This window comes from Periplaneta americana, chromosome 8 (genome assembly GCF_040183065.1).
Source record: "Periplaneta americana isolate PAMFEO1 chromosome 8, P.americana_PAMFEO1_priV1, whole genome shotgun sequence".
Taxonomy (NCBI): domain Eukaryota; kingdom Metazoa; phylum Arthropoda; class Insecta; order Blattodea; family Blattidae; genus Periplaneta; species Periplaneta americana.
This window is the reverse complement of record NC_091124.1, coordinates 81,508,360-81,526,867: the sequence shown is the minus strand read 5'-3', so window position 1 is coordinate 81,526,867 and position 18,508 is coordinate 81,508,360. Positions and strand designations below refer to the sequence as shown.

Sequence of the window (18,508 nt, the reverse complement as noted above, 5' to 3'; positions counted from 1 at the left end):
ATTTCTTAGTAAGGAAATAAATTAGAGGGGAACTACTATTCCAGCATAAATTCAAGTTACCGGTATGTGTTCATGAACTGTAAAAATATCAGGTGTCTACCTCCAACAGTTTTTGAGAAAAGTTCTTTATCTAACACATAATTTAACATTGTCGAGTTCACACCTGTGGAGTAACGGCTAGCGCTTCTGGCCGCGAAACCAGGTAGCCCGGGTTCGAATCCCGGCCGCGGCAAGTTACCTGGTTGAGGTTCTTTCCGGGTTTTCCCTCAACCCGATATGAGCAAATGCTGGGTAACTATCGGTGTTGGATCCCGGACTCCTTTCACCGGCATTATCACCTCCACTTCATCCAGACGCTAAATAACCTGAGATGTTGATACAGCGTCGTAAAATAACCTACTAAAAAACATTGTCGAATTAGCAACCGGCGTAGCTCAGTCGACTAAGGCGCTTGCCTACAGATTCGGAGTTATGCTCGGGCGCGCCTTTGATTGCAGCTTAGGCTGATTACCTGGTTGGGTTTTTTCCGAGGTTTTCCCCAACCATAAGACGAATATCAGGAATCCATAGCGAATCCTCGGTCTCATTTCGCCAAATACCATTTCGCTCTCACCAATCCCATCGACGCTAAATAACCTCGTAGTTGATACAGCGTCGTTAAATAATGAAGTTAAAAAAATTGTCGCGATAAGCAATTCCGTGTCCCCTTGTCATCCCTGTCCACTAGTGAGGTGTCTGCTGCAGGCAAAATATGTCTCACGAAGGTGTTCGGGTGATGCGTTAATAGTACCGCCACAGTATACATTACAGCCCCAAATCTCTCAGCAATTTCATTTCAAGAGTTGAATGCAATAAAATTGTGAATGCATTCCCAGTATACGTTAATTGCAAAGTCAGTATATACCGTGTTCCGCTTAGAGGGATCGAGAAATATGTGATAATTTCAGGTGTAAATAATGGTTTATAACATAACTTTTTAAAGAACTTGATGTAAAAACTCTCAGAGTTTCGGAGAATGGTCAATGCAACTCGATATGTGCGCCTCGAGTTAACCTGCAGACGTCTAAACATACTTAATCTCCTACCAAGTATTCTGTAACATTTGTGGAGTGACTAGCGCAGCTGCATTTGTAATGCGTTGCCTCAGTTCTTCCAATGTGTCAACCCTACCACGTTGGTACACAACACCCTTCACAAAGCCCCAGAAAAAAGTCAAAGGGATGTCAGGTCGGGTGACCTAGGTAGCCACTTAGCCAGGCAAGGGGAACTCATCTTCCGATCAACCTATCGGGAAAGTCTGCATCCAAGAAGTCATGCACTGCTTCAGAGCAATGGAGTGGAGCCCCATATTGCTGAAAAACAGATCCTGGAGGGAGATGATCAGCAACAAAAGTTCTACAACATGTCCAGATACACATTTCCTGTGACTGTCGCCTCGATGAAAAAGAATGGTCCAATGATGGAATGTTCTACTTATTTACTGAATGGTGCCAGGATTGTTCCCGCGTTAAACATTGGTGCGCATGCGCATGAACATGTAGCTGTTTAAGTCATTGTTGCATAAACTTGGACAGTTTGCACATTTTGTCATATGTAAATCATAACAATATCTTTATCTGATTCTAAATGGCGAGCGTTTATTTCTCGATCCCTCTAAGGAGGATACGGTGTATAGTCGTCTATAGAAGCTCTCCAGTTCATATAATTTACACATATCAGCCCAATTTAATGCCAGCGATACAAATATAACAAACCTAATAAAAAATAACAGTATATTTGAATTTAATTTCTCACCCTCAAACATATTTTTAGGACCCTCATTGTAGAAAATTTCAGAAAATTAATTTCACCCTCTTAAATGACGCGCCCTAATATTACAACAAGTTTTTTTTTTCAGTCCCATTTAAGGAATTATATCTCATATGTACATATACTAAAATTGGCGCGCGGAATTTTATATCTGCAACTAGATACCTCATAGAGACTTGGAAGTGTCTGAAGTCAACGCCAGTCTTTATTCCTGCGACAATGTACCACATCAATTTTTCATGCATCATTCGAACGCCTACGTGAGAAATATGTTCCTGCAGCAGACACCTTCCCGTCTTCAACGGCGACTCGAAAGAAATAGTTTACGTTTGTGTGTAACACTTACGCTGTAAACAGAAATTATCAATTAAAAATATTTGAATACTATCAGTGGATAGAAGAACTAATCTGTTGTACCTCATCAATATTATATATTTTATATGCTTTAAGTGTTAATTCATTTTATCTTCACAAGTTTCACGACTGTAATTTGTATAACGTAAGTTAAATTAATTTATTATTAATTAAAAATATAGTCCGACTATTTTTTACTCTAAGTCGCACTCCCAGTAAAATAGTGTCGTAACGCGAAAATTGTGATTTGTAAAGATACGCTATTTCCTAGTAAAATACTGCTGTAAAAATATTTTGTGCTAGATCGTGCGTATTTGCTTGTTTTCCGCACAGAACCAATACGCGGTAAGTGTGAAATACCACATTCAGTATTCCCAACGTAACACACATAACAATTTCCCTCTTCTTACCGCTTAAGCGCGACATTCATTTTACTGCTTTAGGCCTTTAACATATTATTTTTAGAGACGTTTAACATAGTAATAATTATAAATTGGAAACTTACCACTGCAATTTCACCTAAATTGCAATGTTAATTATTGTTTTTAAATATTTGCAAAAATTAAGTAAAGTCTACTACTCCACGAAACTTATTGCATTCCTGATACAAGTAACATTAAGGAAGCCGTGAAAAAATCAACAAGATTCCAGATGCGGATGTTATTACTGCAATATGTTATATAAATAATATTGTTAAAATATTAAAATGAAAAATAAATCATTACATAACCTTACAGTTTGTTTTAAGTTCGCATTTACAGACTGAGGGAAAAAAAAGACAGACTATATCACGGCCTGCTGGGGTATAGTAAACACAGAAAGCATTTTATAGCAACAATGTTGAAGAAAGATATTTTGGTTTTCCGAAGTTGCCGTCATTAAACAGAAACCAAGATGGAGATTTCATTGCAACTAATAAGAAATTCGTCTTTCAGGTATGTAATAAACTATCTTCGCACAAAATAATGTACGATACACGAGCGGTATGTTTGTTTTCATGTTCTCGGAAATTAAAAAAGCTCAACTACGTTTCGCTTTTTCAATCTTTTCCTCGAACATGAAAACGTCAACATACCGCTCTTGTAACGTATATTACTATTAATAAATACATACCAAAACCTTTGATAAATTACTATTTCATTAATAGAATTTCATACTTCCAACTAGTCAAAAATTGTTGGAAAAAAATTACGAAAATAATATGTGATTTTCGACTTATGTAAGTATTTTACTGGGAGTTCGAAGTGTTCTTTCACTCTTCTCTTATAGACAAAATGGGATAAAGGTTGATAAACATGAAGTAGGCCATGATAATGATGATGATGAGGTAGAGTGGAGAAGTAAATAAGCGTAAAAATAAATAAATAAACAAACACCGATAAATGTATGTCTGTTCTCTTTGAATGTGACATTAATGACGAACGTATTGTAAAGAATGTATCAATTTTTGTGAACTATTATTGTACATATTAGATTTGAATCCATGGAAACAGTTCATACGAAAAGTTTCGATTGAAATATTGAAGAGATTGAAGAGATGTCTTCAAGTGTGCTTATTTATAAAAAAAAAAAAACCTTGATTACAATGGAAATAATTTTTGCTGTTGTGAAAGTGAATATTACATCAATTTGAAAGGATATTTGAAGAAATATGCAGGTAAATAAATGTCATACAGAACTTAAGTTTATAAATAGAATTGCTAATTTAATCTCCACTTTTTAAATGTAATTGAGAAATTTATATAAACAGGATTTCAAAAGTACTCGTCTGTGACGTGTGAAAATTTTTACATGATAAGTGAAAGAAATTCGGATTTTTTAAATTGCACTTCTGTAGTTCGGCCAGGATGACTACAGAAATTTTTGCCTGACTAGTGAGCCACCATAATATTTAAAACATGTATGAAGGCTATGTATATTGCTTAATTATTTTTTTTTTAGTAGTCTCAGCGTTTACATGTTTATTTTCCGTTTATTTTTCTTACATTTTCCGAAAAGAAAATAATTTTTGTAAGATAATTATCTATGTAAACCGGCATACTATTCCGCTATCTTTAGTGCAAAATAATTAAGCTGGTCGAAGTGTTAGGATTAAGGCGCGGCATCAGGGTGCATAGAAGCTTTGATAGAATATTTGATTAGGCTAAATATAACTTATGCATATTTTTCGGTTATTAATGTTGAAGTGTGGTGTAATTCGGACCACAAGAATTTCATTGTATTTGGCTGAAATTTTTCAGGTATGAAATAAAATTGTAATAAGATCCTACAGTTGCGATGCTAGAATATTTGAAGGGTTCAGAGCCATAGTGGACCAAGCGCCATTTATTAAAAACGGAGAAAGCAAGAGTTAAAGTTAGGTGAACACCACAGTTTAATGACGATTGACATATCATTTAGTTTTAATTTGTAGGCCTATACTTTATATTACTTGCTATATATTTCCATTGAATTATGGTAATAACTTCATTTTAACCCTTGTTTTCTACGGTTTCAGTAAATGGTGCTTGGTCCACTATGGATTTGAACCCTTCATTTAACATTATGGTTTCTGGTGGAAGAGGTAGGTATTATTGAAATTTTCACGTTCGTTTAGAATGTTATACTCCGTGCCTTATTATACAGGGTGTAAGTGAAATAGCATTGCAGATTTTCAGAGCGAATAGCTCATGTTGTATGTAACAAAAAACTATAGTATCGTATTGGTGGAAAGTTCATAGTTAAAAAAGAAGTCCCCACCCTCCAAATGTTGAACAACCTCTTAATGGGTAACTATTGCTAGTAAAATCGTGATTTTTATCCATATTGTTAGGAAATATAATACAAAATAATTTATCACTCTGGTGGATTTCAATAGCCAGGACGGTTTTCGTGTAAATTTAATTTTAACTACCGGGGAACTCTACGGGTAGCTCAGTTGGTAGAGCGTTGGTACGTTAAACCAAAGGTCCCGGGTTCGATACCCGGTCGCGGAACAATTTTTCCCTCGAAATTATTAAAATCAACTTTACAGGGAGTTATACTTGAGAGCTTGATTTGTATATTACACGTCACTGTTCGTTAACAGAAAAGCACAATTTAAGTCACACAGAGTTAGTGTGCACTCAATGTTGACGGTTGTCAGCCCACTTTGAGGTCTGTGGGAAAAAATGGATCGGTGTCTGGTAGAGTTCCCGGGTAGCTCAGTTGGTAGATAGTTGGTACGTTTAACCAAAGGTCCCGGGTTCGATATCCGGCCCCGGAACAATTTTTCCCTCGAAATTATTCAAATCAACTTTACAGGGAGTTATACCTGAGAGCTTGATTTGCATAATACACGTCACTGTTCGTTAACAGGAAACCACAATTTGTTACACAGAGTTAGTGTGCACTCAACGTTGGTTGCGTGACGGTTGTCAGCCCACTTTGAGGTCTGTGGATATAGAGGGAAAAATTGGATCGGTGTCTGGTAGAGTTCCCGGGTAACTCAGTTGGTAGAGCTTTGATATGTTTAACCAAAGGTCCCGGGTTCGATACCTGGCCCGGAACAATTTATACCTCGAAATGATTCAAATCAACTTTACAGGGAGTTATACCTGAAAGCTTGATTTGCATAATACACGTCACTGTTCATTAACAGAAAACCACAATTTAAGTCACACAGAGTTAGTGTGCACTCAATGTTGGTTGCTTGACGATTGTCAGCCGACTTTGAGGTCTGTGGAAATAGAGGGAAAAATTGGATCGGTGTCTGGTAGAGTTGGTAGAGCGTTGGTACGTTTAACCAAAGGTCCCGGGTTCGATACCCGGCCCCGGAACAATTTTTCCCACGAAATTATTCAAATCAACTTTACAGGGAATTATACCTGAGAGCTTGATTTGCATGCTGAAACTTTAATCTTAATTTTATAATTAACCGTGCATTAAATCACAGATCGTAATATAGAGTTTCTATTCATTTAAATGTACCCTATCGTCTCTTTCAATCTATTAGGTTATTTCATTTCCACCGTTTATATCTACTTCACAAGAAGTCTTGATACAATGAGCAACACTAGTCTGATATGATGAAAATTTTTTAATGTTTATATTCGCAATGTCATTTTATTATTTTCGTTTCCTTCTCGTTATACAAGTATCATTGTGGCCAGAGAGATTGTCCAGTCTACTTACGGCTTCGTGCTAAAGAATCGAAGGAGATTTCCTCGAGATTCTTTCCCATTTCTCTGCATTTTCACTACAACACAATGCACACATACTATAACTCACTCCACTTTCACTATTACGCTCTGCGCACTTTCATTATTACGATCTGCGCACTCACTATAACTACAAAGTCAACAAATAACGAGTGTATTATACTACCGTCTATGAGATAAGTCCTTAGACATATTTTTAAAATATTTGTGGTTATTGGTAAAGCTTCCTATTCTAGTTTCTAATTTTGACCACTTGGTAAGTAAGGCACTACATCTTCGTAACTGATCTCTGCTCATACGATGCTCGTAATTTTAATTTTGCGCATCTCATACCAAGTATACAGAAAGACGTTAGCTACACAAAGTTGGCTTTGGCTAAGTAAGATATGAACTTAACGCGGACCTGACTTAAAATTTTGCTCATTATCATATTCCCTTATGACTTAAGAAATCTTTTTACAAGCTGTAAATTTACTAGATGGGACCAATAGCTTAACTTGTCATAAGATCAGTGTTGTAGCACAGTCTAGTATATACAGTCACGAAGCTTGAGTTGTGAAGGTGCTAGGAACAATAGACTGTACCGGTTCTATTTCACATTGTCTGTAATGAGGCGATATTAGCGATCCTAGTGGTTAGCAACTATCTATGGATGCATATTTACTACGTATTGAGCTTCGTGACTGTATGTACTAGACTGTGGTTGTACATTGAAGGGTTTTGAGCCTTAAAATCCATCACCCTCGGCCGAAAATGTACCCATGTACCTTAAGATCCAGAGGCAAGAGCAAATAATTATTTTGAATAAAGAATTTTTAATTAAAATTCATTTAATTTTCTCTTCTCTAGACTAATGGAGCTGAGAGAACACTAATTCTTAATAGGTACGTGTCATTGCTATCAATCCTTATGGGCAGTGAGAAGAGACAAATATTGTGGCTCAACTATTCCTATCAAAACTAATAATCCGCATGCCACGCTCATGAAATTCCAATGAATTAATCTCACGTTCTCATAGTGAGAGACATGTCCTCCCCATGGAGCGTTCGTACGTAAGCAATCGATAATTCAAGCTCAACGACAACCCCGCCTTCCTAACCCTACGTTCATTCATACTCTCGTCAAAGCTTCCCTATTGAAATTAACTCAGATTTGTTTACATTCAGCCACAAAGGCAGAGAAACATTTTCACTTACTATGTAGATATATTTTGAATAAATCCCTCATAACCCTCTTACGTTATCATGGATGTACAGAGTGATTAAAAACACTGTAAAAACATTTCTGGGGTTGTAAGGAAGTGTTGAGATACGGTCATGAACTTTACTTGCAATCATTTATCAGGGAATGACTCTTTTAAGTGCTACCACAGGAGCCTCCCAGCTTCATCTTCCTTTCAGGGGAAAGCAGTACTAAGAATTGTATCGCTCTTTAAAATTCATCGCCCTCCATCGAGTTTGAACTCGCGAACCGATCTAACAACCAACATGGTAACCACAATACCATTAGGGACATCTGATGATATTGATAAAGGTGGCTATATTATTATTATTATTATTATTATTATTATTATTATTATTATTCCACGGCATGGCGCGTCCTCAGGTTGCGGATCGAGGAGACGGTCTCCAGATATGGAGGGTAGCTGTGAATATATTGAATAAGCAGTCGCGGACAGCCGATGAGGGGTGGTCCTCCAGCTTGGGGGTTGGGGAAGGGCGAACAACCCATCACCGTAAAAAACATCTTGTTACGAAACCTTAAATAAGGAGTGTTAGTTGAGCGGCCGGAGGGAAAAAGACCTTTTGGGAGGCCGAGACGTAGATGGGAAGATAATATTAAATTGGATTTGAGGGAGGTGGGATATGATGATAGAGACTAGATTAATCTCGCTCAGGATAGAGACCAATGGAGGGCTTATGTGAGGGCGGCAATGAAGCTGCGGGTTCCTTAAAAGCCAGTAAGTATTATTATTATTATTATTATTATTATTATTATTATTATTATTAATAATATTATTATTATTATTATTATTATTATTATTATTAATTGATGAGAACACAATCAATACCTGGAGGATAGAAAATTTCTATAATAAATCAAATATACAAAAAGAAAACAGGTCAAGATATGAAAATTATTGAGAATATTCTATGTTGAAGTCATAGTTGTGGTTACAGGAATAACATCCAATAACATAGCCCCGTCCAAAAGGCTAATAATTGGGTTTTCTCATAATTGCTAGGTTTGTCTAGGTGTATTCATATGTTGAAGTCCGGAAAGAACTATAACTTAAAGTTTAATTTTCCGTACTGGTTTGGAGCACGGAAAGAAGTAAAATTCGATGTAGTATGAAACAAAAAAGCTACGAACTTATGCATAAAACTAACTTGCAAGGTCTATGTAATTGAAGATCTGTCCAGTGAAATGAAATAATTGTTACAGCGAATATCCAGATATATGTAAATTAAAAGATCACAAATGAAATAACGAAGTACTAAGTGAACTGGGAATATTTATTGTAAATTATAACAAAGAGTACAGAAAATAATAGATCATTTAGAAAGAACGAACCAAAAGAAACTACCAAAGAAGATCCAATTTAGACCGAGAGCGACCTAAGGGATACATAAAGATCCGAGAGAAGTTGACGCTAGAAATAGTACAGGGACATCATTTAATTTTTACTTCAATTTTTATTGTACCAGAGTTTTTTAATGTTCTTCACTTCCACCCCCTTTACTAGTAAACTTGCAACCGTTCTCCACACAGAACCAAGCGTAAACATTCAAAGTCGCCTTACGGTCATAGTAAACACAAACAGTACTGAATGAGTGAGTACAGTACGTTACAGAAATATGTTCGCGTTTTCCAGTGACGAAAGAGCTTTCAATATTGAATCATATTTTGGAACAGGTATTGTGGTCCGTCTGCCTGTGTCGCATCCCGGTTTCCCCCCCCCACCGCTTCTGCTCGCCCCTTTGTAAAGGCTAGTGATTGGGCTGTCTTAGCTCTTTTCTGAAAACATTAATTTCTGTTAAGAATTGGACGTCTACGTAATATTATAGAACTGTTTAAAATAACTTAAATAAAAGGACCTCGTTAATTAATTGTCACGTGATTTCTCTCCTCTTTACGACCCTGCGACAAAACTACTTGGACGGACAGTAGATAGCATGTCTGATTATTTTTTTTTTATCTTTTCGGATCGGGCAGAAGTGAAGACTGAATTTACAGTACGTAAGGTACTCTTTCATAGAGTAGGTATGTATATATAGAGAATTATTTCAACATGAGTTACTATTACGAAGGACGAAACTGGTAATTGGAATTAGGTACAATAGTCTATAGTGCGATAATATGCACAAAAGAACTGAAGTCTGTATCGAAATTAACGGCCACCATTTTCAAAATTGTGTTTAAATATCCATATTATGATTATTTTTCAATTTAACTTCATTCTCTATATTGTACGCTAATGTGCAGTAGACAGTATAATGTACACTGCATAATGAATTAATAGTTTGTGAGTAAGAACACTTATTGTTAATACAGTACTGCATTTTGATTAAAGAAAAACCTAATGAAAATTATCAAACTCAAAATCGCAATATTTGCTATTTTACGTAAATGAATGAACTACTTTTCTTCCCTCCTATAGCTAGTAAAGTGATTTGTTTGTATTTTACGCCAGTAACATCGAACTCCAGTCCTGGAAGGGGGTACCAACTGTGTTTCCGGTTCTCAACCGTTAATCCAAAGGTATAGCCAGGTTAATATTATAAATGTTAGCAAAAATAAAATGATGTCCCTGTATGTGCTAGAATAAGAGTCTATGTCTTAATGCATGATAGAAGAAGATTCATTCTCGTCACGTCGTATCGTAACAATAACGAATTGTACCTTATTTCATTATACCATACTTTATGTACCATTTTTTGTTGACATAATAGGGCTTTCGATAAATAGTAATGGCAAAAATGCTGTAAAATCAGTGCTTCTAGCGGTGACCGTTGGAATCTTGCAGTAAGTGATAGCAATTGTTTCATAAATCTGCAGTATTGAAACTATGGAAGTAAACATATTCTGTAAATACAGTGAGTGACTTTTTTCATTTGTACTGTACTTTTGACATGATAGGGGACTATATTTGACGTATATAATGCCAAAAGTAACCTAAGTAGTCTAGCTTAGCGATATCTCGTTTCCTAGAGGCCACGCGGTGTATGAAGACAGATTAAGAAAATAATATTATAGAGCCGCGTCGCTGTTATTTCCGGCAGCCAATCACTTTGCGACTCGGCTACATTCAAACGTGCGCGTCTTGTCACTGGCCGCTGATGACGTTATAAACATTCCACTGCTGCCACATCTAGTAAACAGCTGTTAATTAATATACTGTCCAGCTCGGCGGGAAGCAGGTAGGCTACATCTATGGCTTGGAGCAAGAAATGCCAATGTCAAAAAAATAATTTTGTGGGAAATCGCTTCCAAAATTTCCTGCCAAAATTCAAAAGTTATAAGTTATAACTTCCAAATGATTCCAGATTGTGGTTTAATTTTTTTTCCATGGTTAGAGGTGAATCCATAAGAAGTGGATACACAAATTTTCAGCTATGTCGGTATTTTGTAAATACGAAATTTTACTGGCATTGGTTGTTGTAGCACTGAAGATATTTTAAAAAGTTTCGACTGTGGTTGTGATATGAGCATAATTCAGTTGTGAATATGTACTATATATTAATTATTGAATGGACGTAGTATCATTAGTTTCATCCTAGATCATATATGTAACAGATAGGTCATCGCTATGTTAAAATCGTTTCCACTTTGAAGAGAACAACCGCCAGGATCGCCACCCGTCCGCCGTAAACGAACACGAGATGGCAGTACAGTCGCTAATGCAATTCAAATGGGAATTATAACGTGACTCCTTATGTAAAACTAGATAGCAGAGTAGTAAACCTGACAAAATTGTTAACTTCAAACCTATAAGGTCGACCTATCTATCTATATATGATCTAGGTTTCATTTACAAGGTAATTATGATTTTCTGTGTTGCCTGTTATTATTTCTACATCACCGAGATACACATTTTTTTTAATTTTTTCATTACATCAGTTTCCTAATATTTTCAAATGCTTCAAGCGAAACTGTTTCTGAATAAACAGAGAAAACTACACTTCCTAACTCATTTCCACTACAGACAGGTGAAAAAAAAATAGGTGCTGATCCAGGCTTAGAGTGAAAAACATGATAGGATATATGCATTAATTAACAATGGAAATAACATTATAATAATAGTCTAATAGGCTATCTTTCAGAATAATTACGGAATCGAACCTTTGTTTATATTACCAGAAACCGTTACGCTACACAGTTGAGGCTAAGCCACAATTTTCAGCTACAATAATTGTTGATGTAATAATATTATAACGTGTTATTCTTCTTCCTACAGGAGCCTGAAGGGGAATCGAGAACTGAGGATAATAGAATCCAGTGCTTTCGTCGGGCTGCATAGTTTGAGAGATTTGTGAGTGGATATCTGTTTATTATTTAATAGCTTCCTTTGAACTTGTTATAATAAATATGAAAATGAAACGATTGTTCAGTGCCATAAAATACTACCTGAAAATCTTTCACAATATAATGGTAGTCTCTTTTTGATTATTTTAATGTGAGGGAGTAAAAATATAATTTATTATTTTAAGCAATTTGGGATCTTTGTTCTGTTTGTATACATTATATAAGTATTAGACTTGTAATTGCTCTAAAAATGGGTAAAAGTATATAAACATAGACTGTTTGAACAAAATATCACGCCCCCTTGTCTAACACTGTGTAAAAAATTGATTAAAACAGACGAGCCAAGACAGGGTTATCAGTATGGAGAAAGAAGTAAGAAAAAGTAGAGTTGAAGAAAAAGTGATGAGGGAGGGCAGACTTACAGTTTTGGGAAACATCAGGACATTTCAGTCTCAAAATTAGGGGAACATTTCATTGTAGTTTTCTCGATTATTCATTTTTCAAATATTAAGGTGCACATTACTAAGAACTAGGCCTATGCTTACTTAAGAGATGAAATAAAAAAAATATATATTTAGAAAACCTCATTAATTAATTGAAGGAGGAACTAATTTGTTATTGCAAGTTTTACTCTTTGTATATACAGAAATATAAATTTGTATTAAATTTATTTTTATACAAACACAAATTTTAAAACTCTTATACATACAAGTTTTAGGTCAATTGAAATCATCCTATGTTTATTACCATTACATATAAATAAGAACTGACTTACAAAACACATTTAAAAAATATACCTCACATTCATCTACAAAAATGTGTATGTGTCTGTGTATATATATTGCACTTAAACTTTTCCTTATTACAGGTACAATACATACATATTTTATATATCTTAAATTATCAATCAAAGAAACAGGCATCTTACCCCGTTCTACTCTATATTTACATGGATTTTAAGGAAATATCTATAGGTCATAATTAATGCTCCATTACCTCATGTATATATTGAAGAACGTGTGTTCCAAAAATAATTCAAATCTATACAATAGTTTAAGAGAAAAGTTATTTGAAGTGCAAGAATGCGTTAAAAATTCCAGTTCCAGAATAATGCATTTGAAAAGTTTCAGTTCAGAAAGAAGTTACTTGTCAGTGATTATAATTAACGTCCTCTATAACGAATTTCGACGAAAAATTTTAACAGGCGATTCCAGAGATTATAAAGTGTGAAACATGAAATTTCTTAAAAAAATTACATATTTCAGTACTGCGTCTCCTTAAATCTCTTTTTGTGAAGATTCTCTTCATGCCTTTACTTAAGATGTGTGTACAAAAGATTCGGGAAGACTTTTTTTGATAGATATACTGTAGGCTAAAGTGTAATCTTATCTTGTTCATTTCTTTATGTACGAGTTTGCTGTTCTATAGCATGGATTTTTTTTTTTTTTTTTTTTTGGTTTAACATGTGTATGTGAATATAATTGTTGGACATTAATTAATATTGATAACTATTGACAACACATTATCTCTGCACAACGATCTGTTCACATCAATGCCCATGTCTTTAATATTCATACATAATAATATGTAATTATTAAATGATTAGAATAATAGTAAGTGCCAAATCTAGGGAATCGTGTAGGGCTATTTAAAAAAAACTACAAATAATGACCATGGCTTATCAGTATATTTCTTCACTAATAATTTCTTCCTCGTATGTAATAGTAAAAACTTTGTAACTAATTCAACAGTTCATAGCATAAATGCGCGTCAAAAATGACTTTCATACTCCATCGACAAGTCTATCGTGCTATCAAAAATAAGTGTGTTGTAAATAATGATTTATTTAACGACGCTCGCAACTGCAGAGGTTATATCAGCGTCGCCGGTGTGCCGGAATTTTTGTCCTGCAGGTGTTATTTTACATGCCAGTAAATCTACTGACATGAGCCTGTAACATTTAAACACACTTAAATGCCATCGACCTCGGCCGGGATCGAACCCGAAACCTCGAGCATAGAAGTCAGTGCTATACCAACTGTGCTACCGAGGGCGACTAGTGTGTTATATGTTAGTAAACATTATTAATAGCCTCCCTATGGATATAAAAAATGAAACTCAAAACATAAGATTATTTAGTGCCAAATTAAAGACGTACTTAATTCTCACGCCTGCTATTCTGTAGGTGAATTCATGACATTCAACAAAGTTTCGTGAATATTTCTGTGTTGTATTAAGTTGATCTGGACTTCAAAACAGCTTTTGGTCATGTAAATCGTAACATCTTATTGAATATATTAGTAGAAGATTGAATCCCACAATAAATTGTTCAGAATATTTCTACTATATATAAAGATATCCAATCTCAATTAAAATTGCAGATAAATTGTCAGCCTGGAAGATGGTTTCTTTTGGTGTCCAACAAGGATGCCCGCTGTCCCCTCTTCTATTTAACATATATATGAATGCCATGATACGTGAATTTAGGAAAACAGGGCATGATCACATACCAATAAACCACAATTTAAATTTGGACATACTGTTATTTGCAGATGATTTAGCTTTGCTACTCTGTTCAGAGGACGATTTACAAAGATCCATATACAATTTGAAACTCATAGCGGACAAAATACTCTATGGAAATTTCTACGATAAAACTGAAAATATGGCTTTTTGTGGCAAGGAGCCCGTTCCTAGCAAGACATATTAATAGGAGTATTTTGGAAAGAGTTAAGGGGCCATATTCATAGACATTCTTAGCGCGGGCTTTCGGTGGATGATCGGCGAACTAACGTTTTTCGTATTCATAAACCAGTGTTAGCGATATGATATGATATGACATGACATGACATGACATGACATGATATGATATAATTTCTGTACAAGTAATCAGTGGATAGCCGGTGCTAGTTTAGCACGCTCGTAGCGTGGGCTAGCGAAATGCCTATGTATAGCACCCGAAGGATTTAAATATCTTGGCTACAAATTATCTTTCTTAGCAGATTTAGACATTCATGACAAAATTTTACAGTATAATAAATCAATGTACATCATAAACAGAATCATGAAACCATCTCTAGTTCAGCGACATACCCGCATTCGTCTGTATAAAACCTTAGCACGACCAGTCCTGCGCTATGGAAGTGAAGCATGGACTCTAAGGAAATATGACGCAAGTAGAATCACTGCTAGTAAAATGAGATTCATGCGCCGAACGGCTGGCTCTACTAAGTGGGACCATAATAGTACATTATGCAACGAGACTATAATGATAGTAATTAAGAAGCGAGTATGGATGTTTATGAAACGAGCGCGAGTTTCATAATTTTCATACGAGCTTCTTAATTACCATTATAGGCGAGTTTCATACGACTTTTTATGCTCGACCATATTTCTAACTTGAAATTATTGAGATGTATACATTTTATTTGTATCTGATACGATCGGAAGTGACCTTGTTCTAGGTCGTGAATTGTGAGATGTGCGCAGACGCGAAAGTATTGATTTTTTTCCGAGGAACAATAATGGCATTGACCTTGATGTAATCCCGTTAAACTTGATATAGCTAACCTTGATTATTGAATTCGACATTGAAAAACGAGATGACAAATTTAATTTATTTGAATATTATTTACAATTAACGCTATTTATTATAGTAAAAGAACATAACCTTCTGCGACAGTATTGGATTTCCAGCCTCCGTGACTTTTCGCTAATTCTCTTTCGATTACATATCCGAGAATAATCGATACTTGCGGTTTTATAACGGTACAAAGCTGACTTGCCATTGACTGAAAACACCTGTACTTTAATGAGTAGGTGTACTTTAATGACATGCATTAAAGGACTACTACCAGGTGTATAATTACTACATTTCGGTATGGTCGAGCATAAAAGATATGAAGACATCTTAAAGGAATTTCAAATAAACTCTATACTAGCTATACTATATGTCACTGTCAAGATAACTGACGTCAACATGTTAAAGTATGTCTAGGACTAGAATCCCTCGTGCATTACCAACCTAGAGGCAGATCAACTGGACGTCCAATGAAGAGATGGGCTGAAAACTTTTGTGGACCATAACAGTCCTTCTTGGACTATAGCCTGTACAGCTGATGATGATGATGATGATGATGATATTAAAATTTCGTGTTGTACTAGTAGACTATATTGTAAAGCTCTTCTGTACGCCTATATATTTCATCTAGACTGTGACTATAGGCCTAAGTTAAGACTTTATAGTACCATTAAGATTTTTTGTTTGTTTGACTGTTCCATATTCTAGCTGTGAAGCAATATACGAATACTATGGAATGTAAATATATTACAATACAATACAATAGCAGGATGCCGACATCAGGCTAAACAGAAGAGGCTAATATGGCTACTTTGTCTCTGACTAAAATTGTTAATCGGCTATACAGAATTATTTTATATTTCAATAACAATATCAATGTCATAAAACTGTAAAATTCTGTAAGTAATAATTGATCACTACCATAATATCTGATTAGAATTATTAAGGAATATTGTGGGAAAAACAAGACTGGATAAAATAAAAAATGCGGACATAAGGAACCAATGCCAAATACAAGAAATAGGTGAATGGATAGAAACACGAAGATCGCAATGGGCAGCACACGTATCAAGGATGCCTGAAGATCGTATGACTCCAATAGTAAGGAGGAGTCCCGTTCGTGCTAAAAGAAGATGGAGCGACTGCCTGGAACTAACAGGTCTTTAGGCCTAAATCAAGAAGAAGAATAGGGGTAGAAGAAGAAGAAGAAGAAGAAGAAGAAGAAGAAGAAGAAGAAGAAGAATTATCAGATTGGCAAAATTTGTAAATAGTTTCTTCTATAATTCCCATCGGAACACAGGTAGCAACACTCTGGTCCGAATGCGGTAAACTGACTAACTTTCATGATGATCTACCTTGTAGTATGGCATGAGTTAACCTCCCTGGTAATAGTGCTAGTAATCTGGATTATCCTCGTGCGTTACAGGCGTTGTGTTCGGTTCAAGTTTGTCGAGTATGGCGAAGATCGATATTCATCGAATTGCACTCTGCAGAAGGAAGCATGTCGTGTTTGTTCCAGCTTGTTGTAAACATATTCGCCGTCTTGTGAAATAAGACGAAGTTTGTAATGTTTTGGTTGCCTCTCTCATGTTTGAGTATTGCAGGACACTAATTTGAATTTCAGATCTGAAGAGCCTTTTCAGTTTCTTTAATTTGATTCCTGCTTCATTCGCTAAGTGCCTCTAAATTTTCATGAAGCATTGTCCTACAAATGTCTCGGCGACTCAGCCGATTCACAGAGATGGTTCAGTCTCGATCCCTGTCGTAGGTGAAATCCGGCCAAAGAAATGTAATGCCACATTGCAAACAATTACAGCGCTCCAGATACGGATCAGCCTTCAAATATTATGGGTTTAGCAAGAAATTTAATTTTTTGTAGTGTTACCTGTTTGTGGATTCTATTATTGAACTGTGATTCCGAAGACCCGTATAGAAGTGAAATTGTTTACTGCTTAGTGAAATGAAAAGAAATTTTAGTGATTTTTCTTATAGCACACAAGACGTTTTATGATCTCAAAAATTATAAGGTAACTAGGCCTAATTTTATTTACACATTTTATTATATCTGTGGAGTAGACCTATTTCATTTCCTTTTGTAGAAATTCACAAATAATATTTAATGAATGAATGAATGAATGAATGAATGAATGAATGAATGAATGAATGAAAAATCAATCAATCAATCGATGAATAAATGTAAAAAATTGATAAATGAATTAAATAAGTGTAAAAAATGAATAAATAAATAAATAATAATTAGACTAATAGATAATAAATAAATACTAAATAAATATATGCACAAATACAGAATTACACAAGTAAATGAATTAATAACTAAATTAATGATTGAATAAATAAATAATTAAATAAATAAAGCTTTGCACAAATATATGAATCAACGAGTAAATGAATGAATAAATAATTGAATAAATAAGTAATAAACTAATAAATAAACAAATTTTAAATATGATGAATGGGAATAGCCTACAGTACAAGTCAATTTTTGGCAACATCTGAATTATTGCATATTTTGCACGGTCAACTCGAAATCTACAAGGATTCATTCCTATACTGGAGGCCTGACGCACTTATAGTTAAAAAAATATAATCTTACCTCATTTTTCTACATTAGTCCCCTAGTAGATTGATGCACTCCTCCCAGCGATGCTCCAATATTTCTACAAATTTCTGCAAGAAGGGTTCTCTAAACCTCTGCAAGCCATTGGTTTACAGATTGCATGACTTCATTATTGGATGAAAATTTCTTCCCACGCAGGTGTTTTTTTTTTTTTTTTTTTTTTTGAGAATAGCCTGAAATCGTTGCGTGCCAGATCTGGTTCAGCAATTCAAATCCTGCTGATGAAATTGCAGCCATTGCAACTAAGGACGTGACTTGGAGCATTGACTTGGTAGAAAAGAACCTTTCGCCTCAACTTGCCACGACGTTTCTCCTTGATAGCATCCCTCATTATTTTTAAATTAAATTTGCATAATGAAGGCCTGTTATTGTGGCTCATTTTTGCAAAAAAGTCTGTCAAAATAACTCCTTGGGCATCCTAAA

The 18,508-nt window shown here is 35.1% G+C and overlaps 1 protein-coding gene across 1 annotated transcript in view; it reads left to right on the top strand.

Annotated features, from left to right (window-relative positions):
* Window positions 1-18,508, top strand: part of LOC138704228 (follicle-stimulating hormone receptor-like) — a 312,886-nt gene that overhangs the window by 252,320 nt on the left and 42,058 nt on the right. The window contains exon 6 of the mRNA XM_069832109.1: window positions 11,800-11,874. Within this exon, the coding sequence (XP_069688210.1) occupies window positions 11,800-11,874 (75 nt within the window). The remainder of the gene's footprint in view (window positions 1-11,799; window positions 11,875-18,508) is intronic.